Genomic DNA, 26,287 nt, shown 5'->3' on the forward strand with positions numbered 1-26,287 from the left:
CAGCTGCAGCAACGGACCGCCCTTTTACCCCGTGCGAACGGAGGAGGTACGCAGCTTCGCCATCCGTTTCCAAGAATATTTATTCTTTCGGACGAACAAACAAAGTCCCCAAAAAGCGAAACTCGAAACGTACTCGTCACCAACACCCAAGAACGGCCAGTCTGTCCAGGCCGGGCCAGACCGTCCCGCCTTTTCAGAGGGGTCGTCGCTGCGCCGCACTCGATCAGGGGCCAACTTCCTCGAAACACGTCTCAGGAGAACCAACCCCCAAGGCCTGCAATTGAGAATTGGAGGAGAGTATTCGTGGAACCCCCACATTCTTGACCCCCAACCCGAAAGAACCACAGAAAGGCGTGGTGTTTGGCTTGTGCCAATGCGGCTTCCCTTGGGACAGGGGTTGGGAGATGCGGGCGTTCGTTACGCAACGTTCACCACGCGTTTCTGCCACAACCTTGCATTGTATTTATGGACACACGTATGGTTGGCAACTTGGATGTAAGTATGTATGTGCTGCATTTCTGAGGATCTGGTTAAGCAAGGCCGTGCAACCTCTGGACCCTGGCCAACTGGACTAGACACCGCGGCCCGGGGCCTCGAGAGCGAGTATGTACCTAGACATACTCCGAAAAGTCCAAGCGAACGGCCAGTCAGTGCGGCCTCGGTTTGACACAGCACGCACAGATAGAATGCCCGATTTCTGTGCAACGTTCGTATCGTTCCCCATCGAATTGGACATGACGCCCGTCGGGTATCGGCGTCCGGGATCTGCTTTGCGGATGCGTGTCGTCTGTCTGCTGACAGCTGAGGGATGTTGACACCACTTATAAACAGAGCCGACCGGGGTTTACGTGCGAATCATCCCAATTTGAGTGGCCGATTTTGTAGCTGGTCCGGGCTCCGCGTAGGCTGATTCCCCTTGACTCTCCCAGCCCATGTGTCCACGACATCGATGGCGATGCAGTGCGCCAGCCGACATTCGGGAACTGAAGACAACAGGCATCGGGTATCGAGGTATGGAATCCAAGATAAGCGAGTTTACTTCGTCGGGGTCCCCACCCGGAAAACAGTGGGGATGGAAGGTTTTGGTCGAGTCTCACCGACTAGGAAACGGAGGGCGAACCCTGAGGTTGCTGTGGACAAACCGCAGGCCAGTCGCGTTTCAAAGACATACAAAATTACAAACGCCTGAGGTCAAGTCAACCAGCACAAGAATAATGGCAGGTCTTTACTTGCTAAAAAGGTTCCGATTTCCTCGTCCTCGCAAAACGAATCCCTCCGTACAACGTTTCGCCACAAGCTCTCACCTGACGGCCGCAAAGGTCGGTCATTACATACAAGCACCCAACGTTTCGACCAGCCAGGTCAGCGCGAGCAGGTGTCCGCAAACACCAATCACCGCCAACGGAATTCACAGTGTCATCCGTCTCAGATATCCATTGTTACATACCAGGAAGAAGTGGAGGACCACATGCCATGATTCCCCTTCATCAAAAGCCGGCAACATGACGAAGGAACGCCGAACGCTTTCCCCGATGCAGGGAGACCCCGATCCAATCCCTGAACGTTGCATCCTGGCAACGTTCTCGGGCGCCAAGCCAGGCACTTCAACGTCTTTGGTGACCGAGCACGCCGCGCTCGAACCGAGCCGCGGTGCCGGTCTCTGGCGCGGCCCAACATCCTTGCCTTAACAACAGACAGAACAGAAAGGCGAGGCCTCAGAAGGTCTTCACCTCGGCGCGTGAAGACACGGAGGCGAGACCCAGCGGCCCTGGACGAGATTGTTCTCGCCGTTTCTCGTCCACTCGGTCGGAACCTAGAATATCATCCCGATGAATGTCTCGGGAACTCTGCGATGGTATCGTCGCATCTGAAGAAAACTCGATGCGACAAACGCCGAATTCCTTGGGTCGGTCCAGGATTGCCGCAACGGCGGCGTTCTCAAACCCATGGACGCCATGAGAATTTTGATGAAAGATCCGGGATTAATCGGTCCTCCCCGCAGTTCCGTCCCGACGGTTATTCACAGGCCCTCGCCTCGCATCGCATCGCAGATGTCAAAAAAGTCGACGAAATTTACCCGGCACGTGTGGAGAGGAATCGCCCCGTGATTTTCTCTTGGCTCCCTCGAAGGAGATTTTCGGGGTTTTCCAGAACATTGCGGAGCCCTGAACCCCGTCGTCCCGGCGTAATTATTCCCCTCGGTCCATCATCTTCCTTGCTGTGAGTCGGCGACGGCCCGACTCCCTAGTGGAACGTGTCTCCATTGTGACGACACTGCTTGGGGGTTTTCGACTCGAGCGCATGAGAGGATGGGGTTCGAGAATTGTCAGCTTGGCGAGAATGGCCTTTTTCAATCCCCTGCCGTGCCTGCCTCACAAGTCCCCTGGTCGGAATGACTGCCCGTCGCAACCTAACAGACTTGGAAAACACCTCACGAACTCATGTGGTGGATCCGTCCGTTGTTAGACCGAAGTCAACCCCACATCCACGTGCGCCTTGGTGGGAGAATGAGACGAAATGTGGCACTGTGGCTCGTGCAGTCGTGTGCCACATCAAGTATTTTCATGTATGACGGATGTGGCGCCGGCTCCGAGGGGCAATCTTCAGAACAAAAACATCCGCCAATTGGGAAACGCTGTGTCTGCGGCCAGGTACGAAGTCTGCCAGGTTAGCTGTCCGTCATTCCGGCCCTACGAATGAATGATCGACTGTGCATGTCGATTCCTGTGTATTGGCCATTCTCGCCTCAGTTTGAAGACGCATCTGCCGAAGCTGCTGTCGAGTCACTTTCCCTGTCCGTGCCTGTTTGCCCATCTGCCAAATCCACACGGCAAGCGCTTTTCCGACAAGGAATTCCTGCTCGCTCTTGCTGCCGTCACCGCCTCACCGCTCGTTCACACCTTGATGTCTCCGCTTTATTGCGTCGCCGCGTCTCAGGGACTGGTGCATCTCAACCAACCGAGAGACATCGAGTTACGAAACAAGTCGGAGAAAAATTCTGACTTCTTCAGAGAATCACAAGACGTCGCGGCATGAACCTGTCGAGAGGCTCCAGTCGCAAACCTCCCCCGATTATTCAGAGCCGAGTCCCGAGGTCACCGCCCATATGTAGGAAAGAGGCATTTAACTCGCCGGACCCCCTGCCCCGCCTCGGCCCCGGGCAATCCCGGGCAACCCCGGCTTTACACATGGTCGTGAGGATGAACGGGGGACGGCTGTCAGTTGACAAACCCATCTGATGAAGAAACAACCGAGTTTGGGGCGAAAGGACGCGTTTCGTGACGTGATATTCCTCTTTCCATCGCAACAAACTCCCCCTTTCGGCCGGCCAGCCTCAACTGGCCGGGGTAAACCCCGTGGAGCCGCGGCAAGGAAAGCCGTGAAGAGGAAGACCGCCGGTAACTACCTGACTCGGGAAATCCACACCGGTGGATGACAGGACAACAATTGCGTCAAAACTCGGGATTAAATCAACGCTCGTTCTTTTACCATTTGATCTTTTTTATCTTTTGATTTATTTTATTTATTTATTGCCAAGTGCCGGACTGTGTATGCAAGGTCGAGCCGACTTTCCCAGGGTCTCTCTGTGGAGTTTCAACCCGTCTTGAGTTACCGTTCCCAGAAGCAGGAAACAGATCATGATGCTTGGCATCTGGGGTCATCGCAACCGTGGCATTGCCACATATTGTACGGAATACGCTGGTTGCATCGCCAGAGCACTCAATGGGACGCTGACGGGTGGTCCGTAAACCGTTCCGCTCAGTGTTCGCCCGGGCGCCGATCGACCGTTTCGAATTGAGCTGCCGAAGAGGACACAGAGAAGCAGTCGGGAACCTTCAGCTCCGCCTGCCCAGCCGTAGCCCGCATAAGCGGACCGGCAATGCGGCGCCGTTGCGGCCGTTTTTTTCGTCTGGCCAGCGGGTTCGTTCGGTACTTGACGACATTAGCCGATGCAAACGAACAGGTCACAAGGCTATCGAAGTTCTCAGCCCTGTGCGGTTAATGCTTAAAATACACTTTGATATGGCCTGTCACGCCTGTCCAACAACCACGTCAATACACAATGTGGTTGATGAACCTCAGCGTCCCGTTGATGTCTCACCGCTTCATCCATCTAGCCCAGGCCTGAGACACGCGGGATACGGGATGGATGGTCTGACTTCCCGAGAAAAGGCGACCAAGACACAGTCGAGCGAAATGGACCTGATGATCTTCGCTCGGTGGGCGGGAAGGTAGGGTCACAGCAACACTCACCCGCCGCCGCGGTCGTTTCAGGGTCCGGAGTGGTGAAGCCCAGACGAGAGGGTGTGTGCTGTTGAGACACTGGACCCTCGATCGGCCGCTCCAGCGACTGCCGCGTGTAAGGTGCGTTGTCCAGGGTGTGGTCAGTCGGTCGACAGCTGGCCAGATCCCCGGTGTCGTGACCTCGGGAACGGGATCACCAGTTTTCTTCCTTCTCGCCAAAGTCGCTTCCACGCTCAACCATTTCCCCAGATTCTCGGCTGCAGATCACGTTGTTCGGTTCGGAATTGTATGTACATAGCGGGCGGACGGACGGGGCAAAATGGAGTCGATTGCCTTGCCTTGCCTCGCCTGCCCGTTCTTTGCCGCTTGCCGCGCCACCCAGGAGTCAGTCATGTGCACCCACTTTGGGCCTCAGACTTCCATCTTGTTCGGGCGCAGCAGCAGGAGAGCAGCAGCTTTTTTCGAGTCCCGCTCAACGTCGAGCCTCTTCCACCGGCCCGGCCAGTCAATGCCTGAACAGGAAGCCAATCACGAAAACCCGAAGCGGGATTCCAAGCGAGGTCGCCGCCGCCGTGGTGCCACCGAGGCGGCGCTCGTCAAGTGACTTGTGTTCTTTTTTTTGTTGGCCCGCTCGCCCAGCCTGGCCTTTGCGCCTGTCGCACGGGTCGGACCCCGCTCGGCCATTGCTAATGATGGATGGGCGATGCGGCAATTGCGTTGTCCCTCACTCACATGCACTTGTGTGGTTTGGTTGTTGGTTGTCCGGGTCAGCAGCGGCGGGCAAGTTCGTTGCTTTCCCCGGATGACACCGCTGACAAGCCAGCGTTCTCTCGGGCTGTCGTTACTTGGTACGTTCCTCTGACGCAACTCCTCCACACCGAGGATAGCAATGGCAAGCAGGACCGAACAAGCGAGCAACGCAGGGTCTCGGGAACGACTCTCGACAATCCCGCAGAGTGGAAATTGGGGTACTTTCGAATCCCACGTGGCTGATAATTGCGCCGGAAGTGCGGGACTTGAGGGGTCGGTTCGGTGACGAGGAGCGGTCATGGCACGCACTCCAACCCGGCCCGGCAGTCCACCTCTCTGGACAGCACAGCGCTACCTCGTACTTCCCCCGTTGGAACCGAGAAGACTGCTCGCTAGGTAGCAAGACGACCCGGAGTCGAGATTGCGGTTTCACCGGCCGGGTTGCCATGTGCAAAGTACCGTGAACATGGCTCGAAGTCACCACCTCGAATTTCGGGACAAGGCTCGGGCATGGAGGTTGGTGTTTTCAGGCTGATTCCCCGGATCTGGGGAACCTGGGGAAATCAGTTCCAGGCTCCTGGGCGCTGGAATTACAGAGGCCCACCTCTCGGTGCCCCTCATCGTGGCTTTTCAGTGGCTGTTGGTGGGGCCGAATCCACCCAAACCAACCAACGTCGGCCTTCAGGCTTCGAAGTTCTCTTCATCCAACTCATCATCAATTCAATGACTCAAGATTCAACAACAATGACAGTCATCTAATCAGGTCCAGAGCAATTGCAGCCAGCGGAAGCAGCCTGGATCTGTGTAATACAACAGCACGGATAGGTCAAAACCCGATTCGGCCGAGTGCGAAGCAAGCAGAGACAAGGCAAGCTGCATCCGATCGATTGTCCTCCCGTTCCGGGATTTCTTCGAGACACGATGCTGCATGTAGGAAAGAGCGTGTATCTTTGACGCAGAGGTCTTTAATCGAATTTTCCGAATTATGGGGCTTTTTACTGAATTTTATTTTATTTATTCTTTTTTTTCTTTTCTCTTTTCTTCCGTTCCTTTGCACTCCGGTCATGCCCGCAACCCCTGAGGGCAACCTACAACGGCGAAGCAGAGATCTCATGTGCAGCGGAACACCACTTCGTCAATCCTCCAAACCACACGGATGCGCCTCTGACACGCAAGCTGCGGCCATTAATTTGCACCCGAGCCACACCGCTGACTCGTTGACCTTGTCCCGGCAGTTGGCACCTCACGGCGCAGCTATTGGGTGTCGAATCGGATTGCTTGGCTGTTAACTCCCTTTCTGAGTATGGTCATCAGAACTTTGATGATATTGCTTCCGCCCAGCTTCGATGGTAGTACACGATGGTCTGCTTCGACAGCATCCGGGCCATTCAGGACGGTTTGGCGATGATGAACTGAACCAACAATAGCTAGGCAGTCCAGTTATACGGCCTACGGTGCCATCTGACCCTTATCCCTCTCAACCGGAGTCCGACAGAGCTGCGGTGCAACCATCCTGAACCCAGCGCCGCGGATTAACGAGGGTATTGGTATTGCGGCTTCTCTATCACGAAGCAACGCATTTGTTGTGTCACCTTTCGGCTCACCCAGCGAGGCGTCAAAGGCTACTGTCAGTCTCGTGTCTCCTGATCACCCCTTTACCTCAGCCAAGTGACGATGTCGTACAACCCCAAAGCAAATTTCGCCGATGCCGCGAGCAAGCAAATGAGATCCGAAGACATGCAGCAGCGCGAGCAACAGCTCCATGACCGCGCAGCAGGGCTGATTCAAAATCCGGCACGAGTCTCACAAGCAGCACCGAGGGTTGGTGGACCATGTTAACCCACAACCGAGTTCGTGGAACAGCTTCCCGTCCCCCACGGTCACCACGCGGCTGGCTGGGATTCTGCCTTCGGGCCCGGCGTGTTCTCGACTCCTGGAGTCGAGGAGATGAAAAGGGGCATGATCCAGGTCATCTCGTGATACAGTTAGCATTGACGTTGTGAGACCGCCACGACTGTATCGTCAGCATGCTCACTTCAGCACCTCGCTTCTGCCGCCTCTCTACTACCCCCTTCTCAATCCTTTCGCTCGGCGACGTCAGGTTTGTCGTCGCCGACCTCCACTATCGTTCAATTTTAGGGGCATGGCGTGATCATTTCGATTCTCTACACTGCTACATACATACACTCCGCGGCGGGACATCTGGACGGCATGGCATATATTGCTGACCTCAGAACTTTCTTGCGCCACATTCGTTCACTCCCTGGTTCATATCTCATCACTTCTCCGGGGAAGCACCCGGCGCTACGACACTCCCGCACCGGACCGTTCCACTGCCCCGGCCTTCTGATCAATGAGTTTCCCCGTGGTCAGACGAACGAGCTCAACCGTCAGCCACAGGGTCGCACAACACGGGGTTGGACAACCCAATGGGAACTTGTCCCGGCGCGCAGGTGAGCCGCTCGGTGAAGCTTCGCCGTTGTCTTGCTTGAGGGAGGATGTCCAATCAGGTCGAGCAGTTTTGGGCTGAAGACTTGGGTGGGCTGGCTGTTTCTGGAACTGGGGAGGATTGGGGTTGCCAAATCCAGCCCTACGCAACCCAACTCGGTTGTCAAGTGCCGGCAGAGTCCTGCCTTCTGTTTGCGAATCGGGCATGCATATTTCGGTTTTTGGTTTTTCTGATTTTATCTCACCAACCTCGTTAAGCCCGTTTCAACTTCTCTCCCTGTCTCAACATATCGGTACTTCCAGGCCGAGATCACCGGCATCCCGTTCGAAGGCTGATTGGACGGAGTCCAAGACGGGATTCGAGGCACGAGACTTTCGAGAAACTCTTGACCGCCTCTTCATCCCGTCCCTCATATCCAAAAGGCCCGACGAGGTTCGTTGGCTCTGGTCTACCTCAGGTACGTCCCGAACGAAGGATGAGCCATGAGCACTCACTGGCACGCCGGTGAGGCTTGTCGCCCTGGTCCCCGCGCAGGCTAAATCACCCGGTTAATGTCTCCTGGGCGACTTGCCGGAGGGCCAGCTGATGGGCTGAGAGAAGTTCTCTCAGCCCAACCCTGGCTCTCCATTTAGCCGGCGGACGTGAAAGACGCGGCCGCCTTAAATGGCTCAGGACGCTCCGCCCAGACCCTTTGGCGCCGGCACGGCAGCTAAAATGACCCGAACGCCCCGCGCTTGGACCGCGGGTCACGGTCGCGGTTGGCACCGTTGCGCGGGGCGCCAGCGCGCTTCGTTGGTGGGTTTTCAACGGTGAACTCGGATCCTCCCTCGCGGGGTCGAACGACGCGATGGGCCAACGAGGATGGACTGGCAATTCTCACTTCAATCCTCAGCACATCCTCGCTGATGACTGTGATGGTCGGGTCTCCGTCAGGGGATATGACTCGGAGACGGAATCCGGCTGCCCAGCCGGAGACGGGACTTCGCCCGTTTCAACAAGAATCTCGCAGGGACATCGCCTCGAATCTGCCCGTTTCCAACCTAGCCGCTGAAGTCACATTTAGCGTTGGCGGCATCGGCGCGGTTCCTCATCTTGGTCTTGCTTTTCTCTCTGTGGGCGCGAAGCAAATCCGCGCACTGCATTGATCACAGCCCGGTCCTCGGCTGCGTAGCCCATGATCGCTGGTCAAGTGAGCACCAGCTGACTCTCCAGCCGCGTTCCAACCCCTGGACGCGGGGGTGGTTTTGAGGCGGGGAAGCAAGGGCCCCAAGGGGGTTGAGCCTGGTTGGTGGAACCATTGCGTGCTCTCGATGTTCGCCCAAGACTCGGCCTGTCCCGTGGTTCACTGCCAGGAGCACCACTGGTTCGCGATGGATCCGATCACGGCGCGTCACCTCGACGTCCCTCTCGAAATACGCTCTATCCCTCACTCACCCCACGCCGTGGCCGTGCCGCACCGCACCCCGCGATGATGAGGTGATCAAGAACCCTTGCGAACGACCGCAAAGCATTGACAACCAGAAGCCGGCTCCAGGCCGGTTCGGCAAGCGAAGCGAAGTTCCGGACCAGAGCTGCAGGGACCTCCACCCGCTTTGACGTTTCCTTTCTGAGACTTCATCAAAGTCCAAAAACAGAAACCCCGCATCATCTGAGAGTCCAGCGTCCTCACAACGAAACTGGTCAGCATGTCGCCATTCGAGTGGCGTTGACTCCCTGGGGGAAATGAACCGGTAAGCGTCAGGTTGCTGCGCAAGTTTAGTCGAGGCCCAAGAACAGCCTCCCCAGCCACTTAGCATCAGACTACGCTCCCCTATCATTGTCGATACGCACGACGTTGAAGTGGGCAACTATCCACCTCCAGGAGGTCCTTCACCGTGGCGGAGGCGTCTCTCCCAAGCTCCGCAGACCGCCCCAGAGCGAAAGACAGACGAGCAAGACCTCCCAGGTCTCGCTGATTGGAACCGAGTTATCCAGGGCGGCCTCCCGTGGTCAGCGAAGGCAACGAACCTAATCTCAACCATCTCCAACCCCTCTTCAGTAACCGCGCCGGTGCCAACGAACCCGCAGCACCCCTCTCTCGTCCGGCATACCCGGCCGCATCTCACTCTCAAATCTGCGTAGTCCCTTCGTCGGCGGGCTCAGGCTCGGAGACGTCCGGCGGCTCCCCCTCCCCCCACGACCCCGCCGCGGCGGCGGGGTCGCACAGCGTTTGAATTGGCGAGCGAGCGCATGCCCCTCGTGCGGTGACCGGTACTGGCCTGCACCGTAGTGTATGTAGATAGGCTGGGGAGGAGCCGTCGTCGACGGTCAGGGTCTCGGAGCCTGCCGACTGGGCCGTGATGCCCTGCCACGTTGGTGTTGGGTTGTTGAAAAGGAGGGGCTGCTCCGCGACTTCGGCGGCGTCGTTCCACAGAACCGAACCGCCCCCGCGCAAACCAAAACCCCCACTAACTACCGGGTCAAGCGTCGCGGGCGTGGGCGTGGGCGGTATGCGTTCGTGACTCTGACTCGCGCGCATTGTGCGCCTGGCCGAGGCCGCTTGGCCGGTCGGCGCCGCCCTCGAGGTGAGCCGGCCGTGTTGGTAAGGCATGAAACATTTGGGGAAACGAATCAATGGGCTTGCGCCGTTTGGGCGATGATAAATCCCACCGTTCCATACTACCCGCACAGCACTGCCGGCTGCTGGGCGAGGTCGCCGCGCGGGAGGGCAGTCGGGACACAGGCACAGGCGCCGGCGATGACAGCGCCCTCCGTTCCATCCCCCCTTTTTTTTCGACCAAGAGCTCTGCACCTCATCACCTTCTAAGGCCAGCAAACAACAACGACTGCGGTAAAGAAAGAACACACCCGCCCCTCCTGCACCGCCATGCACAGTAATCAGCCGGCCGGCACTTGCCCACACTGCCGAAAAAGGCCTCGCATCCCCACCTACCACAAGCCGCCGTCGTCAACAATAAGGTTTTAAGCCCGGGGGTGTGTATGTAATCTATAATCTGTGCACACACAAACGTGCTGGGTGCCAGGCTTAATCTATTCCATCGTGTCCATCAGCGACCGCGCTGCGACCCCAGCGCGGCACACCATGGTCGCCACCCCCTCAACCCCCGACCGACCGGTCAATCGGGCCAGTCGGGTCCCCCTCCCGGCCTGGCCAGTTACATAGGGCTGCGGTCATGGGGGGGTGCGAGAGACAACGCGAGGGTTACGCTGGGGGGAGGCGATCAGCGGATCCCCTTTTTTCTGACTGCTGCGGTTGCGGTTGCGCTGGCACGGCTGGGTGTGTTGCAACGACCTTGTTTCTCTTTACCCCTCGGGTTGTGGATATGCTGTGTGGTGTTTTGGCTGTCTCGTGAGTTTACGCGAGGTGGTAGACCGCAGAACCTTGCGGCTTGGGAGGTTGTGATGTGAGACGGCCGGTGGGCGGGCTGAGGGGGCATGGTGGGAGGCGGCGCGGCCGCGATCACGAGGTGCCTTTCTGAAACAGGGTGAGACTGTGGTTGGATGGCGGCGCTGGGGGATGTTGACTTTGCCGTTGAAGGTATTGTGAGCCGGACGAGAGTCTGAGGATAGTTGTTTAGTGCTTGTATCTCCTGTAAATTCTCTATTTGCCTTGTTGGTCGAACCGTCTTACTGGTGCTGGTTACAAAGCCCTTAGTTCCTGTGTATGCTTGCGGTGTGCGTTGAGGATCAGGGCTCGGCTGTTTCAAACGGCGATGGGGCACGGAAACATCGTGCAAAGAGCGAAAGAATTGATAGCAAACGGCGTTGATACTTGAGGAATTGGTCGGTCCAAGGCCTTGTCTCAGGAAGGACGGTAGGAACGAGTTCTTCATGATGAACTTGTATTGAGCCTATGTCCGTCTCACCCTGGGAATTGGAACCAACACCAGCATCAAAACAGGAATAAGGACCTGGGAAACCCATCAGTGTCCTGATTCCCTTGCCTCTCTGCTTTGAGCCTTATTTGCCATCTGGCATTTGCATCAAACTGGTTGGGAACAAGCTGAGGTGTAGATAAAGCCAAAAGCTCGAGGGACTCCAAACTCTGAAGCGCAAAAGCACGGCATCCATATACACTTACACATAAGTCCGGGTACTGGTCTCTCAACCTAAACGGCAAACCTGTATACCGTTATAAGACCTTTTGTAGTTACTAAATAGGAGCAAGTTCATAGGCATCTCTCTATTAGAGAAAACACCAGATATCACAATACCTCTATTGAAACTAGAAGCGACTACTAACCGCAGCTTTAGCCGCCGCCTCTAACCAAGGAGGTTGTATAGAAACCAGAAGTTATAGATAACCACAAACAGGGCCAAAATTATGATGTGGAATCCGCACGAACAGGATCAGAGAGGACGTCGCGTCCCGGTTTAGGCATGCTGTTCTCCAAGGAAGGACACAGTGAAGGTTCCTTTAGACAACGTTTATGTGCTGTAATAGCTTTAAGCTTTACACATCGCCTAGGGAGAGGGTGCAGTTGTGATGTGATTACTCGACTTTATAAATAAGATAATTGCCGGGTTCGGGCGGGTTTCTCGAGTGTTATGGGTTATGTGTTCCTAAGGCCCGATAAAAGAATTCCAACTTAACCAAATGTATAAGCTTTATTGCCCGGGTGAACCTCGACCTGACTGAATGTTAATCCCAAGTCAGACGGCAACTGCAAAATGACTTTGCCTTGAGTCCTTGTATGGGTTAGAGCTCCATAGACAGATATTGGGCATTGTTGTCCGCGGCTGCAACCACGCATTCCGCGCTCAAGTGTGCTTATTCCGCAAATATTCTCCATCTGCAATGTCACCACCGCGTCAAGACCTACCGGAAAGCCGGACAATCCCTAGAAGCAGATCACGATCGTAGCTGGTACAAGGCAACACCCACCACGAAATGTACCATGTATCTTGACACACTTCTCATCCCTCGCTCCATCAGCTCTGTACACGTACTCTCACTATGATCTCAGACATAAGCACCGATGAAGTAGAAGGCGCTGCTTGCCCAATGGAAGATGCAACAGTGAGATCACTTGGTGGTCGACGTCAGAGGTTGAGCCGCGTGGGATTTGTTGATGGGCATCTGGTACCGTGGCACCTGATTGCTGCGGCAATACGATGAAATGCGATTGGGTTGTTTGCGGGAGAGATCATAAGGGGATCTGCATTTGCCGGTGCCAAATCGACATGTTCTCTCGCATGGCAAAGAGCTTGTCGAGGGATCCTTTCGCGTGAGATCTTAACCCCCCAATCTAAGAGCCGCGATCTTGATCGAAGTGATGTGATCCAGTATTTCCTCTACATCATAGATCGTTGGCGTTCGACAATTGCGACGATGGCCTCAGGGCTTTTTCCCTTGCCCGAGAAGCAACGGCTCGACAAGGAGGAACAAGTGGTGACGTCGTCTGCTGTGTAGGATCCGGCAACAATTGGTGAAACATGAGTGGAGGCGAGCACATCATCATTGGTAACCAGTTTCCCGGGAAATTGACTGCGAGCCGAACGGAACCACGTTCGTCCGCTGTTTATTCCTGTTTTTTTGATAAAAATAATAAAAATAATAGAGGCATGAACGAAACACTCAGCGTTCTTTTTCATGAAGGTTGAAAACGGAGGACACGACCCACACTGGACTTTTGATCCTTGACTAGGCTCGAGCCAGGCCATTCTTGGTCCCAGGGCAGCCAATAACATCTGGCGATCGAGCCGGTGATTTCCGGATTGGGGAAGGCATTTGCACAGGACAGGGACCAGCTCCCAGCACTTTTTGACCTCTTGGGGCGTCGAGGGCTTCTGGAAACCGCGTGGAAGGTGTCGTCGGCGACGACTAACGAGTTAGTGTACGGAGGAGCTTCCACTTGGGATGGAGCACAGGGTACGAATCCCGGCGAGGATGTTTGGGACCCACGCCAGTCAGCCCCAGGAGACGAACGGCCGTCCCCTGCGAGTCAGTGCTCAGGGAAAACCGCGAGCGTTGACGTCGGGGTCGGCGTTGCCGTTCTCTTGACTCGCTTGGAGGAAAAATCTCTTCTCGACCCGATGTGGGGACGATTATGGCGCGACGTTGACCGTTCGGCCGAGGCGGATTTCCTTCAGGCATGCCCTGAACATGTCCCCAACAGCACCATGCCCTGGTTCCTTCGGTTGCGATGGGCCGAAAGCATGATGCAATGCTCAAGCAATCAAAGCCGCACCGCCCGATCGGGCCGATCATTGTAGAGAGTGGAGAAAGCCTGATCTTATGAACAGGTCCATCTCAGGCCGCAACTCATTTCGGCTCTGTTTTTGCAATGGACCCGACTCGGACAGGCCGGGCTCGAGCTGGGCTTTTCGGCCCCTGAAATCTTCCCCGGATTCCGCTAGCGCTCATGGGGCCGCCAATGCAGGGGCAGGCGCACCTGACATCTCATATTTGACTGTCAAAGCGCGGTGTCTTGAAGGACGAGCTGCTTGGAGGATGGTCTGTGTTTCCATGGTGTATCGGTACTTTGGGCGTCGTTGTGAGGTTGCATGAGCGTTGCTGGTTATGGCAATACCAAGTCGGTCGCTCCCTTCAGCAAAACCAACCCGGCAGCTGACAAAGGCCCAAGAACAGTTGCTCGGGTTGGATGTTCCAGAAGCTACTCGATAATGAGGCGACGATTGGTAATAGCGCCGATCACGACTTTTTGTTACTTTAGCTCTTTGCTTGCTCGACAGGAGTTGACAAGACACTTCAAATTGAGCCGTCGACCCGTGTCACGCGCCTGTCGAGTTTGCTAATGACCGCTGGGATTTGCCCCACATTCCGAGACGAGCCAGTGCCCGGGCGTGTATGGTCATGCTTTTTCTTCTGAGTTAAGAATCAATAAGAATTAATGAGAGAGGTGATGGAAAGGTTTTGAGATTTCGTTGGTGCAAGGCAAAAATCGAGATGTGAAGGAAGGTGCTTCTTGAACCTGTATGGCCCGTGCACACAGACAGGCCTGAGTTGTCGTTTTGGATGAACTACCCCACTTTCAACCTCGTTCCTGCATCTGGTTCAATCTGAGTCATTCTGACTCACGCTTCTTTTCCTCCTCGCCGTCTCCCTTTGTGGTGTTGCATTTTTGGCAGGGGCGATTTCTTATTAGTTTTAAGAGTATTGAAGTCTGGGAGGACTTGGAAAATTGGAGTGAAGGAGCGGGAGGCGATTTGGTTTTGACACTGGGAATCGATTAATTGCCACATCAGTTTTGCGGCAACATTCTCGCCGGCGCCTTGTTTAACAGCATCCAAATTATTTTTGACACCCTCTCATACTCGCATTTTTATCAATTTACTATTGAAAGACCTCCCCTCTCCGCAAAATGATACCGATTCGGCCACGCGGTGGTGCCTCAACCAGATCTAGCAGGCAAGCGGTTGTCGAGACCCCACAGTCTCGGGTCGTGCCGAGGCCGGTCCCAGAACGAGAGACCAAAGATAAAAAGAGTTACCACATTGATCAAATCAAGCGTCGATATTCCGCTAAGGAAACCGACCTCGGTCACGGAGAGGTTTCCCTTTCCTTCCACCTGAAACCATCTGACCCGGACTTCCCCTTCGACCTCGACCACTTGGAATGCGATCTCCGCGTCCCGGAGGGCTACCCAAAGAACCCACCCCAACTACGAATCAAGAACAAGGATATTGCTCGGGGGTTCTCCATCAACATCGAAAGGGGTTGGGAAGATCTCGTCCGGGAGAAGCGCGGCGCCACCCTCCTCACCTTGACTAAAGCTCTGGATAGGAAACTGGAGGAACTGTTGTCAAAGGAGAAGGTGGAGACGGTCAAGTTGACCATATTCAAGGGTACCAGGAATCAGGATGCTGAACCGGCTTCCGTACCAGCTTCACAGCCTGTCAAAACAGTCACCAAACCGCCTGTGGATCGGCCATACATCCCCGAGGAATCATACTCCAAGGACCAGATCGCTGAAGCTAAAGCACGACGAGCCCAAGATGTGAGGCAACTCGAAGCTCGCATGAGCCGTTCTCCGGTTTACCAAAAGTCCAGCGACGGCATTATCTACACCTTGTCCCTGCAACCGAACCGCAGGGCCAGCCTTCCCCCGGGTCTTCAGCCCGTCCAGTCTGTCCAACTCATCATCCCGCTTCTCTATCCCCTCCAACCGTTAAGGATCCTCTTAAACGACGTTGAATCTGAGGATGCCGAGCCGGTCGAGGAGCTCTTCATACAGAAGGCCGCCGAGCAGAAGCAGATGTCCTTGACAAGCCATCTGAACTACCTCGCCCAGAACATGCACAGCTTGGCGAAGCAGGCTCAGAAGACGGTCGCCGAGGCTGCGCCAGCCCTTGATAAACCCGTTAATGCGGTACAGGGGGCAGAAAAGGCCACACGCCCGTCCTCTATGGATACGGGGAAGGGCCATGTGCATGTCATCCCCCGACCTATGGAATGGGCTCTTGACGATGGCACTGACAGCTCCGAGTCCGAAGACGACTCATACGATGAGGACGACGAGGATGGAGGGGCCGTCATCGAGGAGGCAGGGCCGTCTGAACCCAGCTTGCCCATACAAACGCCGGAACGCGGGACAGCAATGTCGTTCCCTTCTGTCGAACTGTATGGCATCGAGCTACTCCAGGTTTCGATGCTCAACCTCAACATCAAATGCGAGCGCTGCAAGACCATCAACGAAATAACCGGTCTAGTAGACAACCTTGAAAAAGCCAGCAGCTGCAAGAAGTGCGCCACCCCCTTCACCGTCCGCTTCCGCCAGGAGCTCATCCACCAACACTCGACCCGCGCCGGCTTCATCGACGCCACCGGCTGCACCGTAGCCGACCTCCTCCCAAGGTAACCCCCCCCCCCCCCCCCTCGCAGTAACTCCCACACACACCAATACTAACCACCGCCCCTCCCCCCCACCAGCACCTTCACCCCAACCTGCGCAACCTGCTCCACCCCCTCCCGCACGGGCTTCACCTCGGTGCGCGGCGAGACGACCACCAACGTCTGCCGCGACTGCCACACCCGCTTCACCTTCGCGCTCCCGGACGTACGCTTCCTCGCCTATTCCCCCGGATCTCAGGAGCTACCACCACCCACAACCGGCCCGCGCCGCCGCCAGGAGCGCCTGGGCCTGCGCGCGGGCGAGCCGCTCCCCGCGAGGGGGGCTTGTAGCCATTATAGGAGGAGTTATCGGTGGTTTCGGTTCTCGTGCTGTGCGAAAGTGTATCCGTGTGATAAGTGCCATGATGCGGAGGAGGAGCATGGGAATGAGTGGGCGGCGAGGATGGTGTGTGGGTGGTGTAGTCGGGAACAGCGGTTTCAGATGGAGAGTTGGTGCGTATTATCTCGTCTCTCTTTCCCCCCCTTTTTTTGGTGTTGTTGTGGGAGGGTATGGTGGTGTTGGGTTTGGTCGCGGTTGGCTGACGTGGTGGTTGATGATAGTGCGTTCTGTGGGAGGAGTGTGATTGGGAAGAGGGGGAATGGGTTCTGGGAGGGTGGCAAGGGGACGAGGGACCAGAGGCTGATGAGGCGTGGGGATAAGAGGAAGTATAGGCGGCTGGGGACGGCGAAGAAGAAGGACTGATGTGTGGACTTGAAGATGGGTCTAACGTGTGGTTCCATGTTCTAGCCGCTCTTGCTACGATCTGCTCTGGCTTGTGGAAAGTAACCGGGGGAGTCGTCAACAATGGTAGCTTGGTTTCGATTATCAGCTCGGACTGCCAACTACTCAACCCACCCAATGGAAGCACTATATTCACTGACAACCTATATTCGAATACTATTTCCTGGCCTTCGATAGTCGTATCGTTGAGTTCAAACGATCGAAAGAGTTGATGGCATCTCTATGTAGCAGGGAATCAGTAGGGAATAAGTGGACGGTGAGGACGAGAGTGTGAAAAGGGCAATGGCAATAGGGGGTAACAACATAGTCCTAACTCCCTTTCTCCTATCTTCCATCTTGTGTTAAACTGAAGTTGACTAGGGCCTTGCCCCCTTTGTCATCATGTGGCTTTCAGCACAACTTGCCTCCATTACCGAGTCTCAGCCGACATTGTTTGTTTTGTCGACACTAGTCTTCAAGATCCCACCACAGACTGAATCTCGGTATACTGGTTCTTCAACCCTCGGTGTGGAAGGTGGCTTGCATAGACGTACATGGATGTATTGCAGGGCACTTATGGAACCAGGGTTGAGTCCACAGTGAGAGGGCGCTTCCTACTTGCAGCTAGAGATCCAGTGCATGCAGCTGCAGACATGCAAGTCAACAACCTGGATGCAGCCGAGATGCTGATCTCTTAACACATCGGGGCTCTTCGGCATGTTGACGTGGAAACGGGAGTCTTGAGCGGCAGGTCTCAAAGCCATCCGATGCCGGTCGCCTTGAGAAGCCCCTCGAAAGGGCTGTTGTCGAGCTACATCGTCTCTTGTCGCCAGTACTCAAGGTCAGGCATCAAGGTAGCCAGGCCTCACCGGGCCCAACCTGCACTTCTTTAAAAAGGCACCCGGGCGTTCGGCACTGTCTTGATGATGATGCGTGACGGGGCTCGGAGTGCAACCAGACCATGCCAGTTGGCATCCGCAAGTGTCAGAAGACAGATACCACGAGCCTCTCACTGGGGATAGGGGACGAGGGCAGACGACACACCAGGCCGAACTACCGGGTCGGCCAACTGCAAAGTGCTGAAGTTATCAACCAACGGCATGCAAAGAATTGGGCACGAGATAGGCAGGCTCGTGCCAGGAAACGAAGACCTCGGCGGCAGGAGACCCGACGGTTGACGCGCGTAGGGCGACTGGGAACGGCAGTGGGGAGGTCCAGCCTCCCCTTCATTTTTGCATGCTGCGCAGTACAGTACATGCGAGCGCCAGCGTGATCGGGCTGGGGCTGCAGGACCGCAATCAGATTCAGCACCATGGTCACCACGATCACACGGCGGACAGCCAACGAGACAGCAGCCCCAAGTGCGCCATGCAGACGGCGCCCAGGCAGCCGCTGTTCGAGTTCGAGTCCCCCGTTACGAATCAAGCCCCATCTGTCCATACAAGGGCTTTGCCACGTTGAAGTCGAACCCCGCGGCCATCCCGCGCGGTTGCTGCGCGGTTACGGTGCGGTGCGGTGCCGAAGTCGGTTGGGCGCCAATCCGCTGTCTGGGCCGCTGTCTGATGACCTGGGCTATCGACTCCTCGTTGCTGTTTGTCACGTCGCCAGAACGGCAGATGGGCAGACACTCGCAGGACGAGGTAAAGGTTCCCTATTGCTTTTGCTCACAGTCGGCGGATTGGAGTGGGATAGAGAAAATGGCCTTCCTGGAGAGGGCTCGGGGCAAAGACCCGAATTGGGGCTGTGGCGACGGTGATGTGGGCGGTTGGTGTTGATGACACGATAAAAGGGCCGGACGTGCCGGAGTGCAAAATGCAATTAGTGGTTTGGGCGATGCAATTCCTTGATTTTGCTGCATTTCCGAGGTCCCTTTTGCCCGGTGTCCCGCCTCCGTGGCTCTATGACGATTCGACGACAGAGCGGTGAAGAGATGGTGGAGGGTGCGGCGGCGCAGATGGCATTACTCACCTGGCGATTGTTGATGAGTTGGCAAGTCTCGGCCTGGCCAGATGACCTGTGTGCCTGCCTTCCAATGCACCCGCGAGCCCAGCCAAAGGGTTGGCCACACACCCTCACCACTGAGGCAACCCTCTAAATCCTGGGGCGGGCGCGGGGATTTGGGGAAGGGGCGGGACGGAGAGGAAGGCGGGACGTCCAACCGAGCCCGAGCCTGAGCCTATTACCTACAGCTCATGTGACGCCCAAGTCGAGTCACCGTCGAGGCTTGTAACGTGGGGTTTACGAAGTACACCAAACAAAAATGCATTTTATTATTTATTATTTTTTGTTTTTTATTTCAACCAACTTATTATTGTTGGACGGCGACTGGCTACCTTAGATGTCTGGCGTTTGCGCCGAGTGAGAGAACCGGAGCCACTTGTGTCGCTTGCACCTACTCTGTACATCATCCCTTTAACGCGCACTTGGAACAGTTTTAGCGGGGCCACCAATTGGAAGCTGTAGATGCGCCAAGTCCGTATCCACAGTACATTGTTGTTTGGTGGTGATACATTTGTTGACCCTAGCCAACACCAAAATCCCCCCTGTTGGGCGCCACAATCTCACCAAAATAATGTGGCTGATTGTACCCAAGTAGATTTTCGGACCCGCTAAAACTGTTCCAAGTGCGCGTTAAAGGGATTTGTATTTCCGAGAGGTACCGGCATGTGGAATTGGGCTTTCAGCCAAGCGTAAGTAAGTACATACATCTGGGCCAAAGTATATTTATTTTCTCTCGCAATTCCCCGTGCCTTCATGAATATTTAAAATCCCAGAGCGGAAAAAGGACAAACGACTCAAGAGGTGCGGCCCCCGGATGCGATCACCGAACGTGTCAGCTGGGGCCGAGAATAGGCTCAGGGCAAACCACGAAGTGAGACATCAGGGTCCTGGTGGGTGGTGACAAAGCTTCTTTCATTGTTCCGTCCACGATGCTGAAGCAAACAGCTTGGTTGGTTGCAGCGTGTGCCGCTGACGGTGCCACAAACGGTACCGCCTGATGCACCACCCCAAGGTAAAAAAAGAAATCGATAAATTCCGACGACGCATTCCCAGCACTTCTTCAGAATGTAAACGGTGGGACTACGGCTAATACGAAGTGCCCCAATGATGAAACGGACCCTCCGATCAGATTTGTGTAACCCCCAACTTCCAACTTTAAGCTTCCCCATGCCCCAGCCTCGCTCAGCCCGGAACGGCACCGAGAAGGTTCAAGAGACCAAGCAGAAGCAGGGGCGGGGCAATGTAGCTCAGCCATTACTCAGGTGTCTCTCCAGGCATCTCCCACATTCCCAGCCACAGTCACCTCAGGGAGACACCTGACATTCAGCCTCCCTTCCGGAGCCAACAACATATCTCTCAACACCAGAAATAGCACATTGGCGCCGCATCCGGCCAAGATGCTGGTTGGAACCGTACCATAACCGCCAACGACAACCGTCTACTACCACGAAGTACCATAACACCCACCGTCCTCACCACCATGTACACTTCCCATCACCACCCCACGAACCCCCCAACCCCCACGCCACCCCAAAGTCACAGAAGCCATCACACAAAATGCCACGCACCACCAACACAAGGGAACAGACGGGGCGACCGCGTACCCCGTAACTATCCCGTAGAACCCCCTCACCAGTGACCACCTTACCACAAACCACCCCCGCCCCCCCGCGGTCGGCCATCACGGTACTCGGTAACTAGCGCTCCGGCATCTCCCATCCACTTCCCCGGTGAAGGTGAAGCCCCCCCCCATGACTGTCACCAAGCGGTGGCACAGAACGGATACAACAAACAACAGCAGCAACAGCAACAACAGAAACAACAGCACAGCCACAAAAGGCAAAAAGGTAACCGTTCTGGAATATAACACCAGTATGCATCGCATGTGCGCCCGTTGTGGTACCGCCAGCGGTACGTGGTCGGGGGTCAACGAATGACTGACTGGGGGCGTGGCGGGTGGCCGTCTCCCCCCGCCCGGCCTGGCAAGAAGATGTGGTGGGAGGTGTTTGCTCGCCCCATGTTTTTGGGGGGGGAGAAAGTAGGCACGAAAAAAGGGGGGATGGGTGATAAAAGGGTAGAGGCAAGCTGAGGAGAAGGGGGGCCGACTACCGTAACTTGACGTCGGAAGCGGAGTTTAACACCGGACCATCCATAAATCAAGTGGTATCTGCACTGAGATGGCTTGATGGCTTCCTTCTGATACTTTTACACGCTACCTCCAAAGCGGAGGGATGGTGGTACACATGAAGAGACATTTGAAAACGACAGGCTGTAGAAACTTTAGGTAAGATCCAAGTTGGAAGGGAGCGCACTAGCCGAAGCAAACAAAAGCCGATAGCGTAGAGTGAATAGGGGCAATGCAATGATAAATATATCTGCCCCTCGATCGCTGCGAGAACATCATGTCCACTAACCCTACTTTCTAATCACTGTCTCGCCTCCATACACTAATCACCATATGCCGAGTAACAGCCCCTTAATGCGTAAGGAACCACGTCGTCTACTTCTTAAAGGCATCTGTGATGCCAAAAAAGTCCCCTAATCCTTTCAAACCCTCCGCCTTCTCCTCAGCCACCGCCTTCTCCTTGGCCACCTTCTTCTCAGCAGCAGCTTTCTTCTTATCCGCCTTCTTTTCGGCGGCAGCCTTCTTCCTGGCCGCCTTCTCCCGCGCCTTCTTCCGTTTCCTCTTCGCCTTTTCGGTTTTACCGTCCGGGCTCTCATCTATCTCACCACCTGCCTCGCCATCCCCTTCGCCTTGCTCAACCCCATCAACACCACTGGCCTCTGCTCCTCCCCCTTCATTGTCAGCCGGCTGGACATGGCCCAAATTCGCGTTGGTCGCCGCGCCGCTAGTTCCCGCAGGTGGACTGCCCTAGTTGCCCTGCGCCACAGCCGGCACAGCGTTTCGGTCGGCAAAGGGATTATCTTCGTCATTTTCCTCCTCGTCATCGCCGCTATCCGCGTCTATGTCAGAGTTCATGTCATCTTTGTGACTCTCCGCGGTACGGGGACGTGGGAAAAATGACGAGGGCTTCGTCGCTGCCGACGGACGGGGGGGCGGCGGCGGACGCAACGCCGTCGGTGATTGCCGCGATGGGCTGAGGTGAAGGTTGGCCATGCCCGAAGCCGGAGGACTAGTGGACGAGCTTGATTCTACGCCCTTGCCTTTCTCCGTCGCCACTGCAGGGGAGTTAGTCGACCCGGTCAACATGTTCCTGAGGGTGAGCGGCTAAACGTACTTCGGTAAAGATGGGCCTGTTCAGCGAGCTCGTCGTCCGAGTCACTGTCCGCGTCGATGGATCGATCCAGCTGTTCAAACATCATGAGCGCAGTGACCAGACTGTCGTTGGCGGTCAGCAGGCTGCCCAGCCACTCCTCATCCTCAACGTGATGAATATAACGCAAGATCTTCCGCCGGAGCTTTTTGCATTCCTCGAACCGGTGCGATGCGATCTGATTCTCCGAAATCCTCTCTTGTTCCCGATTGATGGTTTGGAGAGTGTTCGTCAAATTGGTCGCCATGATTGATGCTTCGGCGATGACTGTCTTCATCTGCCCCTGTTCGGCTGCCAGGTTGAATTTGGACTTTTTGCCCCTTTTGTCCTTCTTTGCTTTTTTCGTGTCGTAGTTGGCGGGTGAGGCTTGTTTCGCCAGCGGGTTGGAAAGAGACGACGCTCTAGAGTGACCTCCGGAAAACCCTGCTTGACTGGGCTTACCATCGGCGTCGTCGTCGTCGTCCTCTTCGCCAAACGGGTTCTCTGTCTCCTTGATAGCCTTGGACTCCTTCTGCGTAACAACTTGTTTGCGGCGAGGGGTTTCCTGGCAGCGGTGAGCAAGAGTATAGTAGGAAGGATGATCTGAGCAGAATTGCTACCCTATGTAGTTTGGCAACTTGCCCCATGCCTGGCGTGTTCTTGTACTCGGCAGCCCAGCCGGCAAAAAGTTCCCTGCATTTCTTTTTCACATCCGGGTCGGACAGCTCTGCCGTACCGCAGAAACGCAGGCGCTCGAGCAGGGCTTCATCCGCGAAGGTTCTCTGGAAGCGAGATCCCGCATTCTGAATAAGCCCGTCGAGGATGGTTAAGGCACGGAGCTGGCGGTGTAGGTTCCCGTACTTGAGCTTCTTCCGGATGGCGCGTGAAGCCTCTCTAGGGCCTGTATCCTGGATGTTGATGATCTCTACGAGGTCTGGAATCCCACTCAAATCATCGACGGGCACCGCTTCACTCGTCAATGACTCGATAGTCACGGTCACTGCCGAGTACGGTTTCTTCTGTCGGAAATGTAAGCTTAAGGTCTCAGAACGCAGTGCAGCCAATGTTACCTGGGAGAACATGATTCCTATCTCGCACGGTACAGCCAGCCGATGGACTGTAATCGAGAGAGAGTCGAAGTGGACGATTAGAGTGCCGTGTCGCGAGAGTCAACGGGGACACGGCGAGCCGAGGCACAGAAGACGCGCCGAGGATCTGCTATGCGGCTGAAATGTACGAAGTGCAGAAAATGATCGTTGAATAACAGTAAGGCTCTGGATACCTATGGCTCGAGAAAGGCTGAACAAAGCTCGGCGGTAATGAATGCGGGTTGCGGGTTGCAGGTTGCTGCATGTATGGTCGGTTGGAGTGGGGTGGGGGGCAGTGTTGGACCGCGGGGTAAGGGACAGACAGCTTTTGGATCAAACAAGCAACAAACCGGACAAGGCGACTTGGCAAGGCTCAATAGAAGTTGTAAACCACTGCACGCGATGCTGGGACATTACGAAGGAAATCCCCTCGTCTTTGAGGGGAAGAAGAAAGAACGAATACCGTGGGGTCCCCGTGTTCCTGAGATGACCCGCGATGTGGCATCGAGGAAGGCGCATGCCCCGCGGTCCCACCAACATTTCCAAGGATCGTCATCAGGGGTCCAAGCTCGGACCATTGGTTGGCACAACGGAAGATTCTCGGCGCACCGAGTGTGTGAGGCCGGGGAAAACAAGTTTTAGGTCGAATTCAACGCCGTATCATTTTCTTTTTCTTTCTAGGTCCCTTGGTGCCTGAATAGCTAGCAAAAAACCAAAAACCGTCGCCTAGACTAGGTTCGTCGCCCCAAACCGATCCATGGACTCAGCGCAGGTACGTGGCCGGATGAGGAGCCCTCTCCTTGATCGCCAGCCGCGACTGCAACATGCCCTTACTCTTTTGGTTTGTCCACTCCTGCTTCTTGCCCTTGTTGACGATGCTTCTCGTCTGCTGATCGTCGAGAGAAGCGACGCCAAGCCCCCGTACATCCCTTGGTATCAGGGCCCGCCCACGAGGACGTTCGTCGCCGTCAACGTCCATCTCGTTATCCCTCTCGCTCTCCTCGATAGCCAGGCGTTCCGCCCGCTCCTCCGGAGTCGGGTAGTGGTAAAGGTTTTGTCGGTAGTACTTGTTGAGTGACCGGTGACCCACAGATTTTCCATTCGGGAGATGGAGTTCGTACTCGTCGTGGAAAACTGCCTGGGCGCGTTTGGGGGCGTGTGCGTGCCAGCCATCTGCTTGGTGATGGCTACGAGAAGTGTTTCGCGAGTGGTGGGGGTGCTTGTTGAGGCGGTCGTACTGGTGATAATGTTGATCCGCGGGGACAGCGTGGAGATCGTTAGAGTCGAGAGACGATGCCTCGCTGTCAGTCTCCCAAGTCTCGTCCTCCATAACTTCATCGCCGTCCTCGCCAGTGACCTTGCTTTCGCGCTTCGCCCCGAGTTTGACGCCCCCGTTCTGCTGTCCCTCGTCGTCCGACTCGTCTTCCCACTCTCCCTCGTCAGAGTACGTGCTGCGGAAGTCGTAAAACTCGCCAATCTCAACCTGCTCTTCCTCGGTGGTGTATGGGATTTGGCAGTGGCTCTTGTCACGCATGTGCGTCTGCACGGCGAATGCGTTTGACTTGAATTTTCCACAGGTGAGGCATTGGTTCAGACTAAAGACCTGCTCCCGGAAATAACCAAGCAACCCTTCCAGGTTCACCAAATATTGCTTTTCCGGAATAAACATGCCGTGAATACGCTCCATGTGTGATACATTGAGCGGCGGTGTCGGAGACTCGTAGTTACAAAACAGGCATGTTTTGAGCGACGGAGCCTCCGGGGCCTGTTTCGGCCCCGTGGGGGTGGGGGCCGACGGGGTTGTAGTAGACGACTCCTCCTCGCTCGACGTTCGCGAGAGGGGGTGCTCTGGCTTGTTTTGAGCTTCGGCGGATAAATGGGGATTCGAGGGTCGCTTGACAGGAGAGGTAGACTCTTGAAGCCCAGTGTTCTTGAGTCCCTCAACAACCTCGTTGAACTCCTCCTCGGCGTCCGAATCCACCACCGAATCTGCCGCCGGCTCGCCTAGGGAGAAGGACATGGAGCCCGCCTCGTCGTCGGCTTTGCCATTCGACCGCGATGCTAAAGCGACGGCCCTCGCCTTGTGCTTCGCGCTGCTGAGGTGATTCCGGAACGAATTCTCGCTGTAGTATGTCTTTTGGCACGTCTCACAAGCGCGCTCGAAACCGGCCTTGTCGGCTTGTGCGGTTGTCTCAGCCCGAGCCTGGAGAACCTTCTCAGTGAAAACTTCGGACGAGATGGGCGGTAGCGTAGCAACACGGCGCTGGAGGTTGTATCGGCTGTGTACGAAGGTAAGCGTCTGAGCACGGAGAACATCGTTCAACAGGGCAGGGTTACTTACTGCCAATCGCTGCGCATGTGTCCCCTCTGAAGGTCGCTGTTGCGGAAGGCGACTTGACATGTGTTGCAAGTATACGGATGCGAAGTATTCGTCGGAATGTCGCTGCTAGGAGCAGTTCTCCCGCTTGAAATCGTTGCCATGGCTTCTGAGATGGCTAAGCCCGTGGAGTTCGGTTTGTTGAAGGTTGTGGAATTGTATCCTGGATATGTAGGTAGGTAAGGTAGTACCTTGAGGACGGGTTGTGCCAGTGAGTTTTAAACCACTTCACGCACGTGTTCTACTATGTGAAGGGAAGAACAGAATATGCCTGCTGAATAATGCTGGAAAGAGCAACAGGAGAGGCGGCGTTAAGTACTCTCGTAGTATTTTTTTGGTGGCAAGCGGTTTATGGCGGGGTTCAACTGTGGACGTCACATTTGCTTGGCATGCGGGAAGCCCTGGTCGGTTCGCTCGGGCAGTTCGCTCGCGGTACGGATCCACAGTGCGAGTCTGAAAATGAGGAAGAGACAAGTTAGTTGATTTGTACGTGGATTTCTTTGAATGTTTTGTTGTACGATGAGTAGGTAGCCGCATAGAATCCCACC

At 55.6% G+C, this 26,287-nt stretch overlaps 5 protein-coding genes across 5 annotated transcripts; 3 read left to right on the forward strand and 2 right to left on the reverse strand.

Annotated features, from left to right (window-relative positions):
- The first annotated feature begins 608 nt into the window (after positions 1–608).
- Positions 609–1,770, forward strand: B0H64DRAFT_140188 (uncharacterized protein). The gene has a single exon (XM_062798258.1). It carries the CDS (start codon positions 933–935, stop codon positions 1,686–1,688), a length of 756 nt encoding a protein of 251 aa, XP_062658663.1. The 5' UTR covers positions 609–932; the 3' UTR covers positions 1,689–1,770.
- Positions 1,771–5,075: 3,305 nt separating this feature from the next.
- On the forward strand, positions 5,076–6,470 carry B0H64DRAFT_140327 (uncharacterized protein). The gene is made up of 3 exons (XM_062798260.1): positions 5,076–5,093; positions 5,254–5,511; positions 5,765–6,470. The coding sequence occupies exons 2-3, from the start codon at positions 5,462–5,464 to the stop codon at positions 6,282–6,284; spliced, it is 570 nt and encodes a 189-aa protein (XP_062658664.1). The 5' UTR covers positions 5,076–5,093; positions 5,254–5,461; the 3' UTR covers positions 6,285–6,470.
- Positions 6,471–14,769: 8,299 nt separating this feature from the next.
- B0H64DRAFT_321614 (uncharacterized protein) lies at positions 14,770–17,001 on the forward strand (the record flags this gene model as incomplete). The annotated part of the gene is made up of 3 exons (XM_062800526.1): positions 14,770–16,262; positions 16,338–16,751; positions 16,860–17,001. The coding sequence occupies 3 exons, from the start codon at positions 14,770–14,772 to the stop codon at positions 16,999–17,001; spliced, it is 2,049 nt and encodes a 682-aa protein (XP_062658665.1).
- A 4,499-nt stretch (positions 17,002–21,500) lies between these two features.
- B0H64DRAFT_140514 (uncharacterized protein) lies at positions 21,501–23,474 on the reverse strand. The gene is made up of 4 exons (XM_062798263.1): positions 23,345–23,474; positions 22,895–23,293; positions 22,260–22,839; positions 21,501–22,200 (listed from the first exon to the last, which is right to left on the reverse strand). Exons 1-4 carry the CDS (start codon positions 23,354–23,356, stop codon positions 21,893–21,895), a joined length of 1,299 nt encoding a protein of 432 aa, XP_062658666.1. The 5' UTR covers positions 23,357–23,474; the 3' UTR covers positions 21,501–21,892.
- A 590-nt stretch (positions 23,475–24,064) lies between these two features.
- On the reverse strand, positions 24,065–26,028 carry B0H64DRAFT_140503 (C2H2 type zinc-finger-domain-containing protein). The gene is made up of 2 exons (XM_062798262.1): positions 25,704–26,028; positions 24,065–25,641 (listed from the first exon to the last, which is right to left on the reverse strand). Exons 1-2 carry the CDS (start codon positions 25,841–25,843, stop codon positions 24,126–24,128), a joined length of 1,656 nt encoding a protein of 551 aa, XP_062658667.1. The 5' UTR covers positions 25,844–26,028; the 3' UTR covers positions 24,065–24,125.
- Between the last annotated feature and the right edge of the window lie 259 nt (positions 26,029–26,287).

The sequence above is a fragment of the Chaetomium fimeti genome (assembly GCF_033439085.1).
Source record: "Chaetomium fimeti strain CBS 168.71 chromosome Unknown B0H64scaffold_4, whole genome shotgun sequence".
Taxonomy (NCBI): Eukaryota; Fungi; Ascomycota; class Sordariomycetes; order Sordariales; family Chaetomiaceae; genus Chaetomium; species Chaetomium fimeti.

What these genes read in the sequence shown, in the direction of transcription:
- B0H64DRAFT_140188 (XM_062798258.1), top strand. Translation starts at nt 933, where the DNA reads ATGTGTCCACGACATCGATGGCGATGCAGTGCGCCAGCCGACATTCGG.
- B0H64DRAFT_140327 (XM_062798260.1), top strand. Translation starts at nt 5,462, where the DNA reads ATGGCTCGAAGTCACCACCTCGAATTTCGGGACAAGGCTCGGGCATGG. An exon ending in GACAAGGCTCGGGCATGGAG is followed by an intron (nt 5,512 to 5,764) that starts GTTGGTGTTTTC and finishes AATCAGGTCCAG; the next exon opens with AGCAATTGCAGCCAGCGGAA.
- B0H64DRAFT_140503 (XM_062798262.1), bottom strand. Translation starts at nt 25,843, where the DNA reads ATGGCAACGATTTCAAGCGGGAGAACTGCTCCTAGCAGCGACATTCCG. An exon ending in CACATGCGCAGCGATTGGCA is followed by an intron (nt 25,642 to 25,703) that starts GTAAGTAACCCT and finishes CTTCGTACACAG; the next exon opens with CCGATACAACCTCCAGCGCC.
- B0H64DRAFT_140514 (XM_062798263.1), bottom strand. An exon ending in AAGTTGCCAAACTACATAGG is followed by an intron (nt 22,840 to 22,894) that starts GTAGCAATTCTG and finishes CACCGCTGCCAG; the next exon opens with GAAACCCCTCGCCGCAAACA. An exon ending in ACAGGCCCATCTTTACCGAA is followed by an intron (nt 22,201 to 22,259) that starts GTACGTTTAGCC and finishes ACTCCCCTGCAG; the next exon opens with TGGCGACGGAGAAAGGCAAG.